This window comes from Cyanistes caeruleus, chromosome 9 (genome assembly GCF_971803275.1).
Source record: "Cyanistes caeruleus chromosome 9, bCyaCae1.hap1.1, whole genome shotgun sequence".
Classification (NCBI taxonomy): domain Eukaryota; kingdom Metazoa; phylum Chordata; class Aves; order Passeriformes; family Paridae; genus Cyanistes; species Cyanistes caeruleus.
This window is the reverse complement of record NC_141709.1, coordinates 28225407-28243543: the sequence shown is the minus strand read 5'-3', so window position 1 is coordinate 28243543 and position 18137 is coordinate 28225407. Positions and strand designations below refer to the sequence as shown.

Genomic DNA, 18137 nt, shown 5'->3' with positions numbered 1-18137 from the left:
ATGGTCCAGATTAGCTGTCCTGGACAGTGCAGTGCCCTCTCCTTAATCAGACCCTCAGTATTGAGCTTCCCTTCTCACATATAATGGAACATTACTTTCTGGCAGGTAAGATTTTAAGCACTTTCCTATTTCAGGTCCTTTTTCTAAGAGCTGATTCCTAAGTTGCCACCACTTTTATGTGTGCTCAAAATATGAAAAGGAAATCAGCTTCCTTTCTCTGGTACAGCAGCCGCCCTCCTAAATGAGTCAATGAGTTCCCAAATGTAGTATTTCAATGCCATGTGAAAAAGTATGGAGTGAGAGATGTATTAGTAGGAACACTGTCTCGGTGCCAATCCTTATGGGTCAGAGGATTACGAAACAAAGTAGCCCATCTGTGCTTCACCAAATATCTTCATTTAGAAGATAAACATGGTAATGTAACCACATTTTTTAGTGTGTACTTCCTTAATCCAAACTTCAAGTGATTCTAATTTCATATTAATGTCTTAATTTTTAAATTGTCCTTGATTTCAAGATGGATTAGTTAGTAATTACATTAAATTATTTCTTCAGATTCTGATCAGATACATATATACCCATTCATTTCCTTAAGATCTTAATTTGAAGAGTTTTTTTATTATCTCTAGGGTCAGGTTGCAGCAGAAAGTTTGCAGGCTGGAAAGGTCACTGAAGCTTTAGAATGCAGAAAATATTACGGATACAAACCTTAGAAAGTTCATGTAATTTTTTCTACAGACTCTAGGTTCAAGGTTGGGGACAGATAATTGGGTGTGATTATGTCTTAGTGGATAGTCACTTCTCAGCACTGCTATTATAACAAGGGAAACAATTTTGGTAATCATGGTGTTCAGGAATATCTAGAATTTTGTATTACTTGGACAAAATAGAGAGATTAAAGAAAAGATGCTGTGTGTTTCATGTCTCCAAACACATAAAATAGTGATTTTAAAATGTTACTGTGAATGTGGCCTTGCCATAGTGATTCTCTAGCACCATTAAAGCCAGGTCTCTGCCTATTTCACCACAGTCAGGCTGGAGTTTGCACAGGGAGCACTGGTCCCTGATCATCTTGTGGACAATCAAGAATTACATTGTCCTTAGGGGCATAATGATCTTTTTCTCTTGAGTTCTCATTGTTTTGCCATAGCAGGTAGTTTAGAGCTAGATTGACTGAACAACTCTATTTTTTGTATTCTTGAGGGAAGGTTTTTGGCCTCAGTAGGTCCCATATTTTGCTTTACTCTGTACTCTGGACTCCACAGAGTATGGGTCTAACATGTTCTTATCCCTTTCCTAAACTGATGGAGTGCTGCTATGAGCTCAAGTTTTCCTTATTGTACTATTTTTCAAGGCAAATGTTGATGATATTTTGCATTACAAGGACTTGTTTTAGTGGAAATGAAGGGCTCATTGAGTGTAACTGGAAGGGCAGCAATGTTCCAGTGAAGGTGAAAGGTCTCTCAGGGCTGAGAGTCTCAAGCCATCAAGTGCATTGGACTCAAGCCCTCACAACAACTTAGCTACCAAAGGCAACCAGGCTGCAGCCCCTGAGTTCATTCCTTGGGTTCCTAAAAGGAATAAACCCATCACTGTTCATCTGTGTGGCTGACATTGGCATAGATCTCCTCCACTCCTTTCTGAATACTTGTAAGTCTTGTATATGATAGGAGCAAAAGAGAATTCCTTGCCACTTAGTGTGAGAAAAAAATGCTGGGGAAGACAAGTGCATATTAGGGTGAGCCAACTGTTTACCATGATCTGCTAACAAATGTGAAAACTAAAAATGGCCTTTCTGCACTGGGATTTTATCGTGTATTAGTTGCCATGTGTTAGTGAACATAAGCTTATTGCAGTCTCAAGTAAATTCCTGCCATTTCAGTTTACCTCCTCTCTCCCAGCTGCTACATGTAGTGATTGTCTCTCAGAGATTTGCTGCTCCTTTTTCTGTGCCACTGGAACCTTGGGAAATCATGAATTTATTTTATAAGTATGGAATTTAACATGGTTCCTGAATTCATTATGAATTCTTCTTTCCTCTAAAGAATTTAATTTCCGTTGAGGGCCAAATGATCAGTTTCAGGACAGCAAACAATTGTTCAAGTAATCTGAAATTAAGTTCTGATTGTACCTCTCTCATTTTTTCCAGATGTTCATTGACTACATTAAAATAATTTTATCAAAGTAGATACTGAAAAGGATTAAAGGATAGAAAGGAACTGTAAAGTTTATAGATGATTAAAATGCAATGCATAAAATGTGTCTGTGTATATAGACACGGTATTGAGTGTGGAAAATGTCCATAATAATCTTGAAATATTAATGAAAAACTAAGATAGTAAATATTTTCAGTAAATACATTAAAACATCACACAAGCCTATACTTTTATTTCTAAGTATAGGTGTAGTAATCTTTGCCACCAGGACTGGATCAGGATCCTGTAAACCCTTTGGGAATGCCTGTCAAGTTACAGACCGTGTTTAGCAGATAGACAATTAGAACCCCCTGGAAAGTGCTTTCCCCACTGAGGGCTTCCAGGAAATTCCAAGGTTACAGTGTAGAAGAACTCTTTGGGCTCCTCTTCTGAGTGGCACAGAATTCTAGCTTAGTATTATTTTTTGGGTTTGAAATTCTAAACCATCTTGATCCACATGCTCAAATCCCAGGAGAACTGACTTAGCCTTTCACCTTTCCCAGATAAAGTACGCTTTTATCACGTACGTGTGTATATGTTTCCAATGGGAACTTAAAAATGAAGGTTATTTCCTGAAAAGAATTTCAAAGCCTCAGCTTTGTAATAGCAAGGGTTTACTTGGGTAATAATTTCTTTTTCCATTCTGCACCTAGGTGGCTGGCACTGACCTTCCTTCCCTGTCCTAGTCAAACACAGGGCAAAAGTGCACACTGGCAGCCAAGCCCTTGTCAGCCGTGCCCGGCTTAGAGGGACACTGAAAGAGCAAGGATGTGCACCTGAGAGAGCTCTACGCCTTGGTGATCCCTGGCTTTTACAAGCCCAGAAGTGCTTGTGGAAGAGTGGAAAAGCAAGGTAGCATTCCATATCCTGGAGGCACCAGTTGTTCACCTTCCCTACAGTACAGTTGTCGTTGCAGCCTGGGTTCCTTTGGGCTGACAAGATCTTTGTGTAATTACACAATATTGATGCACATCTGTGAGAACAAACCGTTAGGAACAAACAGTTCAAAATATCTATAAAATGTAGAATTAAAAAAAAATATTTTCAGGTGTGAAATGAGATGATGCTTTGCCTGCATGGGTACAAATTGATCCAAGTTCTGTGATGATAGTGTCACTGGTTTCATATCAGTTATCTCAGCATAACTTTTTGATTATTTCTGAAATCATGCACAGAATGAGGGGAGATTCAGTTTGACCTTTCCAGACTTGCTGCATTTTAATTTTTCCTATGCTTAGAAATAACACAGAAAAAAACCCAGCAGGTAGTATTATTTTTGTATAAAGCTCTCTAATTATACTAGGCATGTTCAGAATACATTTAAGATACTGTCCTGACACACAAAAAAATTACAGTGTGCTTTTAGATATTACATAACTAATGAGAGTGATAAATGCTAGGAGAATGAATGGATCAAGGTTACAATAATAAGATTATAGGATTCCTCCACTATGTGTGCATAGTTTAAAATTCACTTCAATTTTGCTACCTCAGTCTGGGCTTTGGTTTTTTATTTTGGCTTTTTCTTTCTTTATCAGATTTAATTTTAATTTAATCTGAATCCACCAGACCATAACAACCTGGCTAAAAACTCTGACCAGTCTTGATTTTCTTTCTTTTTTTCCTTCTTTTTAAATTTGGATTCTGCCTGCTCTGCTTGCACAGCCACCATCAGTGCCCTGTTTGTATCAGAGCCGTTATTATGGCCTTTTCTCTGACAGCAGTCATAGTTGAAATATACTTGAATGCTTGCACTACTTTATTCTACATGGGGAAAAGGATACAAATAAAGAGTAATTATGTGATTTCTACACAATTACACCTGGATTCTTTAATCCCCACGTTGAAGACCCACAACATGCACCATGCATGTGGTGTGTGAAACGCATGCAAAACTCGTGCTAATGCTCCATCTTCTCCTTCTCATCCAGCTTTAACAGTCACTTACAAACGATTTGTGAAAAATCAATAATGCACCTTACCGGCTTTTTTGTAATGTATAAGAAAGGGCACTTTTTTGCCAATTTTTTAAACACTGAAAATATCAGGATTATAAAATTGGATTTTTATTGATTTTCTTGGAAGATCTTTGGGGTTTCGACAGACATGTATTGACAGCAGCCACCTCTAGCTGAATCAGAAGTATTGAATATATAACACAAATCATTGGATCTTCAACATATTTGAATTATCCTCATGTTAAAAAAAAAGTGATCAGGAATCTTTTTTCCTTTCAAGTCTTTGCTCTTGTGTTATTATTCTTTCTTACGTTCTTTAATCACCACAGCCTTGAAGGCTGCGAAAGAAAGATAAACAAACAATGGAATATCTAATGTTTCAAATACAAGCACAGATAAAAAAAGTAAAGCATACTCCTCAAGTCCTTATAGATTATAAATAAGTAGAGAAATGGCACAAATCTGTATTTAGAAAAATAACTTATTTCTCAGTATCTGTAATGAAGGGAGTTGTCAGTCATATTAATTTTTATGTAAATTTACCTAAGCTGATGAATCATAACTGAAATATTGTCTAATCTTCCTGGGTTTGGCCAGCATTTCCATTTCTATTTCGATTGCCTCAATTTATTTCTGTTTGCTTATATAATGAGTTTTAAGGGCCCATCCCAGGACCCATAATGAGCAGAAAAGAGGGGCTGCTTCACGGCACTGCCAGTCCCATACAAGGAGTGGATGCCCAACACATCAGACCAGTCCCCATGACAGACACTCAGCTTGGCACACAGCTGACGATTCATTATCATTCCTTCAGTAGACATCACAGCAGAGGAGATTTTTAGGGAGGGATTTGAAGGAGGAAAATTAGGTGAGTGGGAGTGCGAAGCAGCAGCGAGGGAAAGCTGGTTTGAACATGTAACAAGTAGAGAGTTATTACTGAATGAAATGTGTGGGGGGAAGCCGTTGGTTTCTCCATAGGCTATTAAAAGATGATGGGGTGGGAATAAGCTGCAAAGAGCCACAGAAGTGAGGCAGCTTTTGCTTGCCAAGATGCAGAAGGGGGCGGGGGGGGGGGATTCGCTGGAACGAAGAATAGGGCTGAAGCAGCAAATGTGAGGACAACCCGGGCACCAGTGTCTTGCAATAGTTCTGCTATTCTTTGCTGTTTTGTTTTGTTGTTCTCTTTGTTGTTTTGCTGTCACTTTGTACTGTCCAAAGTCAGATTGTTGGGGCCAAAGGCCTTTTTGTACTAATGACAAGCCCAACATGTTCTCAGGTGCTCTAAAAATACACAAATAAAAATAAGCAACTGCTTCTCCTGAAAACCATTTCCCTTCGGCCCTGATTCGAGTTACACCATTCAGTTATCTTTCTATTTCCAAAAGAACTTTCTATATGAACTTTCCAGTTCTCTCTTGTCAAATTATCTTACTGTTTTTGGAAAGACTGCATATCATCTATATTTAACACCACTTCAGCTTGGTGAGGTGACTATAACATAGCATTAAACTCAGACTAAAAAAATGAGTGTGGCATTTCTAGGTTTTTCAAGTATGTTAACTCAGAAGAGATAATTTGACTGGAAAAAGTGCTTTCCCCCAAATGTCTCTGATTGCAATAGAAATGTCTCTGTTTTCAACAGATCTTCTTGCAGGTATTGGGGGTGAGTTAATCGGCTGGCAATTAGATGCAAAAGGCCTTTGGATTATTATTTGTGGTCACCATAGAAGCGAGTCTCAGAGAAATGTGAATAAAGAGGTCACCCGAAGAACAGATATGGAAGGTCTCTCCACAGGCACTTAATTCTTAGAAATTTACAGATGAAAAATGCTATATGGGTATTAATAGATAGGAATGAAATATGGATGAGGGGACACTAAAGCTGGAATAGCAAGTAGAACAGAGGGAGTAAGGGCATGTGGGGACATGGTAAGAGACCAGACCAGAGCTGCAAACTTGGACAGAACTGTTTGAAATCTAAAAAATAAAAAAAATAAATAAAGGAATGAAGAGATCAGTACTATGAGAAATTATTTGAAGGAGAGTTGGGATGGGACGTGGCTATTAGGGAACATAAAAGAAGAAGAGAAAGATCAGAGTATATGTGGCATATTCTAAAGAGGGAGCTCCCAGGATCATTTGCCCAGCAATAAATAAGGAAGAGCAGAAGGCCTGGGTGATTTTCTGGCCTGGAGCAAGGCTGTAAGGGAAAGAATGTGTCTGTGGGGGTGTGTACACTTAGTGTAGCTCACTGTCAGCAGCGAGACAAATCCACCTTTTTAGTATGCAAGTGACCACCTATAGTTTATAGGTTTATAAGACTGCAGAGGGGAAAGTCTAGAAAATATTTTTGCAGAGCTTGAATCTAGATTGCCTCCAACATTCTTTTTTGCAAGGGTGTATCTTCCAACTCCATCACAAAGGCCCCTTGGTACACCACTTCAGACAGGTATTTCATCATGGAACAGGAATGTGGCTAAAGTAATGTTCAATTAGCTTATATAATACTAAAGTAAGATACTGAGAGCGAAGAGAAATAGATAAAAGAAAGAGACCCAAGTGCCACTGAAAAAGAAAGGAAACAGTAAAGGAAGTGAAACCACAAAAATAAATGCTGCAAAAATAACCAGAGAACTATGAACTGAAAGAAGAATGAACAAGGCTTCAAAAACGAGCAGGCTTTCTCTCTTCCAGGGAGAAAGGAAGTAACTAACCCCACAGAAAAATCTAAGCATGTAGAACTTGTAGGTATTATCCATGTGAGTGCTGTTAAGAGGAGCTGAATTGGACCAGAAAAGGCATATGCTAGATAGGAAGACAAAGAGGTAAAGTGATGTTTAAATAGCATAACTTAGATGGAGAAAGATATAATTTTACATGTCTTACTCTTTTAATCTTGGATTGTTCCTCTGACTAGTCACTGGTCACTAGGAAGTGGTTACATGAATTTACTAGATCTAAGGAAGCAAACACCTGAGTGTGTGCATCACCATAAACACAGTCCTGTCTGCTTCCATTGCTTAGCATTGCTCGTGTACTCCCCGCTTCAGAGTTTTAACAGACACCTGGTTCGGGGTGCATTCAGCCCCACGTCTGCCTGTGTATGCACATAAACACGAGTCTTGATGCCTGTGCTTGTAACACTGCGCTCGTCCCGTGGTCAGCCTCGCTTCCGAGAGGCTGGAGTTGTCTGCGCAGAGGATGCACAATGGAGCTTGCGCCTCAGCATTAGTGAGACACGCATGATCACACCCAGCCTGCCGGGTCCCCCGGGACTCACACACATAATTAGCCCCTGTGCACCAGAGCCTTCATCGCCGTGTTTGCCACATGGTGAGTGTCACCCAGCGGGCCCGCGAACACGCGCACACAGAAGCCCTCCCGTCCCCGGCACTGCATTTGCCATATGGTCAGGCTCACCTGCTGGGGCTGGGGCAAGGAGACAGACGGGCAACACTCACACACATAATGAAGCTTCCCCACTGGGCTGCCTTAAGAAGTTTAAAAAAAATATAAAATAAAAGTTGACATAACTGCCACATGACCAGACTCACCTGCTGAGTTTTGGGGCAGGGTGGGGCAGTCACGCACACAGTAATTGGCCATCTCTGCCGGTGCTGCACCTCGGTGCAGGAGGCTGGAATCGGAGCAGGAGGGATGCGCTCCCTTTCCCTGGGGCAACAGATACCCTGAGCCCACACAGGCCGCCTCTGCTCCCCGCTGCCCTGAGCTGTGTGGAGGGGGACGTGCACCTCCGAAACACCGGGACATCGGGCAATAGGACGAATTTCTTCACAGAAGAGGTGATTGGACGTGGGAACGGACCGCACAGGGACGCGATGGAGTCGCTGTCCCTGGAGGTGATAAAGGAAAGACTGGACAGAACTTGGTGCCATGGTCTACTTGACACAGTAGTGTTTGGTCTTAGATTGGACTCGATGATCTCAGAGTCCAATCTAACTGCTATTCTGTGATAACGAGCCTCTCCTCAGTGCCCCGTGAGCACCTCAGGCCCACACCGACTCCCACGGGCAGGCACAGGCCCCGGGAGGAGCTCCAGCACCAGCACAACCCCGTCCTCCGGGGAGCAGTGACGGCAATTGCCGAGATTGAGAACAGCGACCGGGGAATAGAGAACCAGCTCCACTTTGCCCGTCCGAGCAGCGGCGGTAAACAGCGGCCGCGGGAGGCGGGGCGGGCGCGGCCGTGGCCGTGCGGGAGGGAGCCGCGCTGCGTGAGGGGCGGACGGCCGGTGGTGCTCCCCTCACGCCCCGCCCGCCACCACCGCGGCGGCTGCTGGGCTGGGCGAGGGTGGGAACGGACGCTGCTTCCCGAGCAGGCTGTCCCGGGCAGGCGCTTTCGGGAAAGGCTCTCTCCGGTCAGGATGAGCCCAGGATGAGCTCCCAGGGAAGGCTCTCCCCGGGCAGGCTGTCCCCGGGGAGGGCCGTCAGCCCCGCCGCCATGTCGGGGGGGCGCGGGGCTCCCCCATGGCCGTGACGCGCGTTGCCATGGCGACGGCCGGGCGGCGTTGGGGGGGTGGCGGGATGACAACAAATATGGCGGAGAGGAGCAGGACGGCAGAGACGGGTCAGTGCCAGCCGCAGTCGCCTGGGCGGGGGGAGAGGGGGAGTCCCCCTTCTCCAGGGGCTTCTGGCGGTAGAGGGGGCCTGGCTCGCAGCGGAGCGTGGAGACGGAGCCCTTCTCCCAGGGGAAACGGGGGGGTACCTCTGGCCGAGGGCACCGAGGTGGTGAGGGGACCGCGGCAGAGGCTCCTGCCCAGGGAGCTGTGACGAAGGGCAAAGCCCCTTCCCTTGGGTGATGAGGAGAGGCTGCCCAGGGACAAGGTGGTTGTGGGGAAAGCTCCTTCAGGCAGGTAGAGAGGGAAGAGCCCCCTCGTTCCAGGCCAGCCTGAGCGGGACTGACCCGCTGTGGGGTGGAAGGTGTGAGGGCCGGAGGCCGGCTCACCCGGCCTGCGCTGCGGGGCCGAGCCCCGGTGGGGCAGAGGAGGAGGCTGATGGTGGGGCAGCCTGCACTCTGCTCCATCCTCCCGCACTCTGCTCCATCCTCCCGCACTCTCTGCTCCATCCTCCCGCACTCTGCTCCATCCTCCCGCACTCTCTGCTCCATCCTCCCGCACTCTGCTCCATCCTCCCGCGCAAGGGCAAAGGTTGCGGTGGCAAAGAGCAGAGCAAACCGGCGGTGCAGAGGAGCTCCCCTTACACAAGAAACGACCGCCTGCGTGAATTAGCATGAAAAAGTAATGCGTGAAGACACAGGTCTGGAAAGGAAACTGCAGTACAAGGCTGGTAGCTTGCGGGTTGACCTGCAGGTGCTGCTTTACCTGTCTGGGAGGTGTGAAGTGCCTGGAGGCTGCAGAGGGACAGCGAGCAGCACACCTGACAGCTCCCATCCCTTACACTGTTACTGAGGATTTCTTTAAGGAAGCTGCCAAATGTTATTTTTCCTCTTCAGGATGTATTAACAATAGTTTTAACTGTGTATGTGAGATAAGTTTGTGAAGCTGAAGTTTTGTGTCTCCTCATAAATGATAAGGACCCTCTAGGTATAGGGGTCTTTCCTTTGTAACAAAATACAGTTAAGGTCTTTTCCAATCCACATGAAAACAAAAGCCCTCAAAATATAGTACGAAAATTAGAGATGCTAAACAAAGATGACAGTATTCCTGAATATTTAATCTCCCACAGTACCATACATAAATTATCTGGGTTCCTGAACCAGGAGTTCATTTTCCCAGCCTGCTGTGTTAGCTGCTGCACCTCTGCTTTTCAGCCTCAGAAGCGCCTCCAAACAAATATGCATTACCCATAGAACTGATCTTGGATTTTTGGGCCACTTAAGGAGAAAAAAAGGGATAAGTATGTCAAATGTTGTTTTGTTCTGGGGAAATGATACTACAGAGTCTACATCTAAATGGATTGTCCATATGGTTTTTGAACTCCCTGTATTCAGCCATACTATTTATGAACCTGTGGAAAAACATTGTGAAATTTATTGTGTGTTGATCTTGTCCATGGGGCAGGTGGTTATTTTCATCCTCTGCAACACTGCTAACACAGGTGATCAGCTGTGCCTGAGCTGTGAATCAGGGAACAGATCTCCAGTGGCCATGGGACTTTGTCAGCTTTCCTGCCACCCCCCTGTGCCTCTGCCCTTGTCAGTAACTTCAACATGGAATGTAACTTTCATACTATTTCCAGACTAATTTACCTAGTGTTCTCTACTGTATTAGTTAAATCTGCAGCTTCACAATATTTGCTTTTTAATTTTAACCTTGCCCAGAACCTTTTCTGCTTCTGACCATTGCAGCTGACTAATCAACGATCTTGTCATAAATGTTGTGTTTCAGCTTGTGCCGAATTCATGTTTAGTTTCATGTCCTGGTACATGTCTGCTTGAGTTATACAATGTTTGTCTGTATACTTTGCAAGTTTAATTTGCAGGTCCTTCTGTTTTGGAAAACCAGATAAGGAATTAAAAATGCAAAGAACCACAAAGATAGGGAGAAGACCCAAAACCTTCAGAGAAGAAGAGGCAAGCTTGTGATCTTGGCCCACTTTTAAGGAAGGTCACAGAAACTAGTGTGGGAAAAAAAGGTGGGGTGATTTGGATTTTTTCTGACTGTCTGCTGACACTAAGTCGACAGGCAGGTTCTTTCCATGGCAAATCCCTCAAAGAATCTCTATTTCTTCTCCTTTACTGCTGGGTGACACTGACACTGTTGTTGAACACATAACTGGGGAATGTGCTCTGCTGCATCCTCACTGCTTAGTGTGTCTTCATCATGTGTGAGATCTTGAGCAATCTTTAGGAGATACAGGAATGTAGCTCTGGAACCTGACTTTTGCACAAATGCAAGGAGAATAAAGCCATTACAGAAGGACTGAACATTGTTCAAACCATATAAATAAATTTAGCCAGTATGAGTATGTTATACTTGTTGGATTTTTTTTTTTTTACACAGCAACATCATGTTTTTAGTCATGGATCAGAAAACACAAGTAATAACTCTCATCATCTCATCTTCCTATCTAGAAATACTGATGGTTATTTTCAATTTTTGCATAAGGAAACCATATTACAGAGAAATTGAAGGTAACTTATTCATGCCTTAAAGCAGCACAGATTGCTGTGATGGACCATTCTTTACTGATTGAGTTCAGAACTCAGGTTTGACAAGAGTCAATGTCAGAAAAAATACAGTGTGCACTTAGAGATAAGGGATTATAAAAATTAGGTTTCTTCCTAAAAGTTATCTGACAGCGAATGATGCACATCTAGGATGCATATGACCTCTCTAAACTCTTTGAGAATATGCTGTGTTAAGATGTTTTATAAATTAATTATACTTTGTAAAAATTACATTTTTTTTATAATGCAAGAATTTTTCATTTAAGTTTTATTAATATCTCTGTTATAGGGAAGTAAATATTGTAATATGTCTTAATACTGGTAATTATTCTTACTCTTTCCCTATATACAAGTATTTTCATATTCTATTCCTTTTCCCTGTAGAAGATTTTTGTTTCTGTTTTTTGCAAATTCTTAACCTTTTTTATCTTTTTAATTGGGGAGCAGGATTAGGACACACAGAATTGCATGAAGCATTTCAGAAGAGGGATTTCCATCAGCTTTTAGTCTACTGTTAAGTTGAGCATTATTCTCTACATCGTGGTAGGTTTCAGCCAATCTATATATTTCAAGTAAAATTTGGACTTAATATGGAAGGTGGATTATCTCACACCTGTCTGGTACAGAGTTCATATTCTGCTGCTGTCCTCCTCAGCCTAGACAGACATCTGCTCTAATCCATTAAAATAGTTTCTGTATTCTGATGTTTGTTTAGAGTCCTGCAAATCAGCTCACTTTACTCGGAATTAATCATTTTCCCATTGTAGCTGGCTCATTAGTCCTACCTGCTTTCATGAAAGTGTTTAAATCAGCTTTTTGCAGTAAACTTTGAATTTGTATGACTCCTGTTTGGTTTTCCAGGCTGAAGCCTTTGTCTCTCAAGCTGGGAATCCAACTTAAAGCAATGTAAATCTTCACAAATGAAGTCTGCAGGAGGATCAAAGTGATTGAGTCTAGTTAGTTGCTCTCAAGAGCTTCTTGGTTTGATTTCCAGCTGTTCTGCTCAGCTGACCTTGCTGTCATAAGCCTCTGGAAGATAAAGGAAAACAACCAGTTTAGTTAAGTTTCATCAAAACCAGATGAATGTTATTTGTTCAGTTCTGTAGCAAAGAGGACATTTTAGCTTCACTAAGGAAGGTTTAGTAGTAGGTCGTAGTGAGTACAGAGTGCCTGGATTTGCTAAATTTTTTGACCCATGAACCAGATGAAAGTATTTTCCAATTTAGAATTTCACTAGTTATCTCATTCTCCCCAGGTTTATGTTCAAGGCATCTGTATTACCTTCAGAGGACTTCCATCTGGAGACCTGAATGATCAAAGGGTGCAGGTTATCTCTGAGTTCTGTAATTGTTTTCTATCTGAGGCAACTGAATATTAGCCTGGATTGACAGTTCTAATATATGTTATTCCACATTTGCTAGTTATTTTGTGGATATTAGTATTTCTGGTATTTCATTGTGTCATCGTCACTGAAATCATAGTGAAAACAAGAAAAGGCATTTACTCATAGTACTGGACAGGATATAAATAAATGTCTTTAAACCAAAAATCCTGATTATCGGCATGAACAGGCTTCCCAGCTGAATGTGGAGTTTTTTATGTTTATTTACATGTCACCATCGGTACTTTGCAGAGTGGTGTTGAGTCACATTTTATGCTAAGAATGGTTGGAATTTTCAAAGCTGTGACCTGGCTTCAGGGAGGAAATCTGCAAACCTCTGTTGAATGCTCAAGCCCCACCCAAAGTTTGTGTAGTAATTAGCGTTCCTAAAACACTTAGTGTTGAGCTTGTTATTTAAGAGATCTGCAAGTGAAGAGGCCAATAGAACAGCTGTGTAAATTCTCCAGTATTTTCTGATTGATTTTAATATGAGAGTGCTGAGCTGGATTGTTTTGAAGATAGCTTTCCATTATTCTTTCAAAAGAGGATAGTTATTCTTTTAAAAATATTTAATCATTTATGGTATGACAACATTCTAGTATCAGGAACATAACTGCTTTTTTCAGTGGCCTTAATTGTTAAATAAAAAAACAAACTATATAAGAACATAATTTATTTGTCTTTAAATAAAGTCTTTTTTGGTAACTAATTCACTGACTTTATCATGAGGAAATTTAAAAAAGGAGAGATCAGCTAATTACTTTAATAATATTATTTAATCTCGGTCATTAAAATAACACCATACGTCAGTGATACTTCTGATTATCCAGGTAAAGGTAATTTCTACAATTGAATTAACTTTTCCTAAATGATTTCTGAATTTTAAGGTGTATACAAACAACAGAGTTTATTTTGTAATATATGCAACTAATCTGTAAACATCATAGAATTCCAGTGTTTGGGAAGAGACATTGCAGCCTTCTTTCTGAAAGGGGTCTGCCCACTGTATCCTCCTATCAACACGAGGAGGCTTCAAACGTCAGTGGAACGCTGTGTGGGGACTGGGCCCAGCCTTGCAGATGTTCACACAGCAGAAAGAGCTGTTTGCAGCTGTTTATAAAATGCTGCAGGGTGGATTTGTAAACAAATTTAAAATGGGTTTTGTTCAATAAAGAAATTTGCCAGAAATTACCGATTGCATTGGTACTTTTCAGCCAGAGCAGTTGGAAGTCCAGGGGACATTAGAGAAAGGTTTCTTAGTAAATCTAAGGTCCTTTGTAAGACTATTAACTGTTTCAGTTTTAACTGTATGAGTTGAAATATTTGTTGAAATTCTATACAGAAATTAACTCTAGTCACTGCAGAAAGCTATTATAAGTGATCATTAGACTTTGCTGCCAGTAGGTCGCTGTTCAAGCAATTTCCAATGTTTTTCAGTTATCCAGTGGAAAAAAAATCCTCACTAGAAAAATTCATCGAAGAAGAGCTGCTAATATATTTTTGGTACTTAAGGCTTTGATCATATTTTTGTTACATAATTTGCCATATAAGGAGACCTGAGAAATACTAATGAAGGCTTTGGACAGCCAGAAGATATAATTTCAGAAAAAGAAAGAAACAAGAGTGTGTTGGGTGTTCCAGTTGCCATTTTTGAGTGGTTTACCATTTCCTAGCCATATTTCATACATTTTTTTTCTTTGACAAATAATCAAAGCTTTGAAAAGTTACTTACCTCGAGCCTCCCAACGTTTTTTCTTTCAGTGAAGTTCAAAGCACCCTATTAATTACTAGCACTTGTGAGAGGAGGCTTTTGAATTTGTAAAAACTAAAATGAGACCTATTGAGAATTTTAATAGGTTTTATACTGAAATTTGTAAAACAGAAGTTTCTGCAGGTTTCTTTAGTGTGGTTCTCACTGCTTTTAGCAGGCAGAAGTCACATGCAAAAGACCAAATTAACCTCAGAATGCATTTAGGTGGCCTACATAGCTTTTCTGGTTTTGGTAGTGAAGCTATATAGATTTAATTCTCAATAAAATAGGTTTTTAAAGTCATCTCCCTGTTTTACAACGGAACCAGCTTGATCTCCACATGAGGCCACTAACAGGACTGGCACACTCAGATCTGCAGCACCAGCCTGCCCTCCAGGTGGGACACCTTACACAATAGCTTTCAGCTGCCACAGAAGAGATGGACAACTCGTCTATACTGGGAAATTTTCCTTCTCTTCCTCTTTCCTCCACAACACCTGCTTAGGGATAGAAGTCACAGGGGAAAATGGCTGAATAGTCATTGTTACCTTTTTTAAAGTTTTTAATGAAGATGTCTGATAACTTGGTAACAGAAAGCAGCAACCCCTGGATAAACGAGGTGCTGGAGGACGTGGAGGGGAGTTTGTGCAGTTATTTCCTGCCGATGTCACGGGGATGCAGGCATGCTGCTTTGCTCACAGTGGTGCTGCTGGATGTGGAGCAGCTCCAGCACAGCCACCTCCAGCATGCTTGTTTCTGGAGGATTGATCATGCTGCCCTTTTCCAGAATGGTGGGAATCTTTTGAAACCAGCTTAGATTTCTCAAGTGATTCCCCAAGGTAGTTGGCATGCAGAGCCTGGATGCAGAATTGCCATGTTTAGATTGCATTGTACCTGAGATAAGAAGTTCTTCTGGGCTCAAGCTGTGTCTGCCTTTAATCTATATTAGAGATAAACTGATTTATAATTACTTGAAGTTGGTTATGGATACACATCAATGTATCCCTTATCCCAGATTTCCTTGTCACATTGTCCCCACAGTTAATTTTCTTGACTTTGCCACAGAGGCCAAGACTGCCATTTAAGAAGTGCTGTATTTGTTAACTTTGGATTTTTACATACGTTTTTGAAGTAATTTTACTATTTGTATGGTGAAATGGTTTGGAAAACTGCTCTACGAGAATAATAATGACTTCCATTTCATTTTGTCATAGACTCTCAAATTCAGGATGTGGACTTTAGTATTAAATCTAGGGCTCTCATCCTGCAAATGTTTGGTAATGAATTTGATGTATTTGTGTATAGTAAATGCTTTTTGTGATTGGTTCTATTTTAGGGTAAGTAATGTATAAAGGTTAGAGGCTAAAACTTACATGTTCTGATACATATATTTTCTAATATATATATATGTATCCCTGTTCTCTCAATATGGTAAACTAGCTGATTTCATGTTTTCATTATGTCAAAAATCGAGCACAGAAAAGGGGATGGAGGAAAAAGTTGTTTTAAATTATTACTATTAGATGAATAAGCTCTCTAATGATCCCATTTACCTGCTAATTCACAGAGCTGTTTACTTAGCAGTGGATCTCACAATAACGAGTGAAAACTGGCAAGGTTTTCCTTTTACATTTTGTTTCATAAGCACCTTGGAAAATGTGTTGAATTTCAATCTCCACTCAAGCAAGTGGAACATCAGTTCCCGTGAATCACCAGAGCAGAGCAGCAGGAATCCATTGCAAAGAGAGCCCTTTTGGATTCATTGCAGCTCTGCTGATGTGTTTTCATTTGCAATAAGCAGCAGAGTCACTTTGCCATTACGGACAACTTCAGTGCTGGGAAGCCTGGCAAGTGGCTATCAGGTTTTCATGCTTATAAAATGCAGATGAGGTGGTATGAAGTGTTTGATTAATGAAAAATTCCTCAAATAACCTATACAAATCTGAAAGCAGCAACATTATTTGATGGGAACTGTCCATGTGAAATAGAATTGTGAGATAAACTTGCCTCTCTACTACTTACCTACACCCAAAGCCTGTGGTGCTCCGGAATATTTTGTAACTAGGCACAATATCACTGTATCTGCTGGTTATTATATTTCTGAGCTGTACAAATAAACAGTAATTTGATCTCAGAGCTCTCTCTGTGTAAGCCATCTTGAAGGTGGAATTTTTGGCTTGTGTTCTGAATACTTGAAATATTTTGTGTGCAGTTCATATTCCCATAAATATTGTATCAACTTGGTATTTGCTTAGTTAAAAAACATGCTGAATATGCTGTATTAGTTATTAGCGTTCTCTGTGGTTTTACTCCTGTTATGTTGCTGATGCAAGACAGTTAATAGGTTGTTTGTTTTTGCTGACATTTTTTATGTTAGAAAATGGGAATTTTGAAACCATTTTTTTTTTTCTATATGATACTTTGTGAACAAAATAAAATTGCAATGATCTAATTGTTTGAAATGAAATACTAGATTATGTTCTTAAGGGAATGTGAGTGGACAATGCTTGGGTCAAAGATATTCTCAGTGGTTTAGAATACTACTTTTTGGAATGGACTGTTTTGGAAAGTAGGGGGAAATGCTATTCTGAATGAAGAAGTTAAACAAGTTGTTTCAATGAGTAATTATAACTGTGGCAGTAATTAATAGTGTAATTGATTTCAGCAACCTGGGGGAACAAATTATTTCAGAAGTTGTACTAAAATCTCCAAATTATTTTAAATATGCAATAGTGAAGAAGAGTGTAACTCAAAAGTGAAGAAACTGTGGCTGAAATTACTGCAGGCTTAAGTTAACTGGCAGAAGACTTCCCTACATCCCTAAACAATGGGTGAATAGGAAGCAAGAGCCAAGGAAAATAGCAGTTTAACCCAAAGAAGGATTCAGGAATGGTATGTAATAACCAGGATGGAAATTGTCCGTGCACTGAGGTTGCCCAGTTTTCAGTTACTGCACTCATGATGAAAGCCCAAGCAGCTGCAGAGACCACCTTTCTTCCAGTCACCTGGGGAATACAAGATCTTGAAGAGAGAGATGGTGCTGTGCAAAGCTGCTGATGTGTTTCTCCACAGGATTTTGTGCCTGCACTGGAACTCTCATGGAAGGCTCAGTTTCCCATGGATGAAGATTCATTACCACCATAATGATGTTAGTGGTTGAGTCAGGAATTGAAGTCTCCTGAACACCTGAATTAGTGATAATCAAATATTTTTTTAAAAAATGTGGACAGGTGCATCTGCAAGAGATTTACAGTAGTTGCAGTTTAGGTATGAACAAATTAAAATAGCTGTTAATAGTGGGTTTGGTATAGTGCCACAGCTGACCTGTGTTGAGGCTCACCAGGCTGCTTGCTTGTGAAGAATAGTTGAGAATGAGATAAAAGCCCTATCCAAATTAGAAAGCACAGCTGTATTCCCTCAGTGCTAACCCTGGAATAATGTCCATGATCCAGCTTGCTAGCTCAGCATCACGGCTATGCTGTCTTCCTTTGGCCTTCCTGGGATTCAGCACATAAACTTGTGCTTCCACACTATGGCTTAGACATCTCTTTAAATATAAATTTGGAAAGTTGCTGTTCAACCAGCAGACACAGTAAGACATGAAAAGTGCTAGGAAACTGGCATGAGCAGGCTAGTTTTCATAAACAGAAAAAGTGCTGTTTATATGTTCCATGCTTGACCTTGCTGATATTTTTGAAAGACTT

General features: G+C 41.1%; 2 protein-coding genes across 11 annotated transcripts in view; one reads left to right on the top strand and one right to left on the bottom strand.

Moving 5' to 3' along the window:
• Positions 1-8626, bottom strand: part of ELAVL4 (ELAV like RNA binding protein 4) — a 97297-nt gene extending 88671 nt beyond the window's left edge. For 3 of the 4 annotated variants that reach the window (XM_023932451.2, XM_023932453.2, XM_023932455.2), the window contains exon 1: positions 7708-8549. In XM_023932451.2, coding sequence (XP_023788219.2) covers positions 7708-8049 — 342 coding nt within the window. In that variant the 5' untranslated portion in view covers positions 8050-8549. Of the gene's footprint in view, positions 1-7707 lie in introns of all 4 variants that reach the window. The other variant, XM_023932454.2, reaches the window with a different exon arrangement.
• A 14-nt stretch (positions 8627-8640) lies between these two features.
• Positions 8641-18137, top strand: part of LOC111933065 (BEN domain-containing protein 5) — an 887514-nt gene continuing 878017 nt past the window's right edge. For all 7 annotated transcript variants that reach the window (XM_086842548.1, XM_023932447.2, XM_086842546.1 and 4 more), the window contains exon 1: positions 8641-8740. In XM_086842548.1, the coding sequence (XP_086698674.1) occupies positions 8641-8740 (100 nt within the window). The remainder of the gene's footprint in view (positions 8741-18137) is intronic.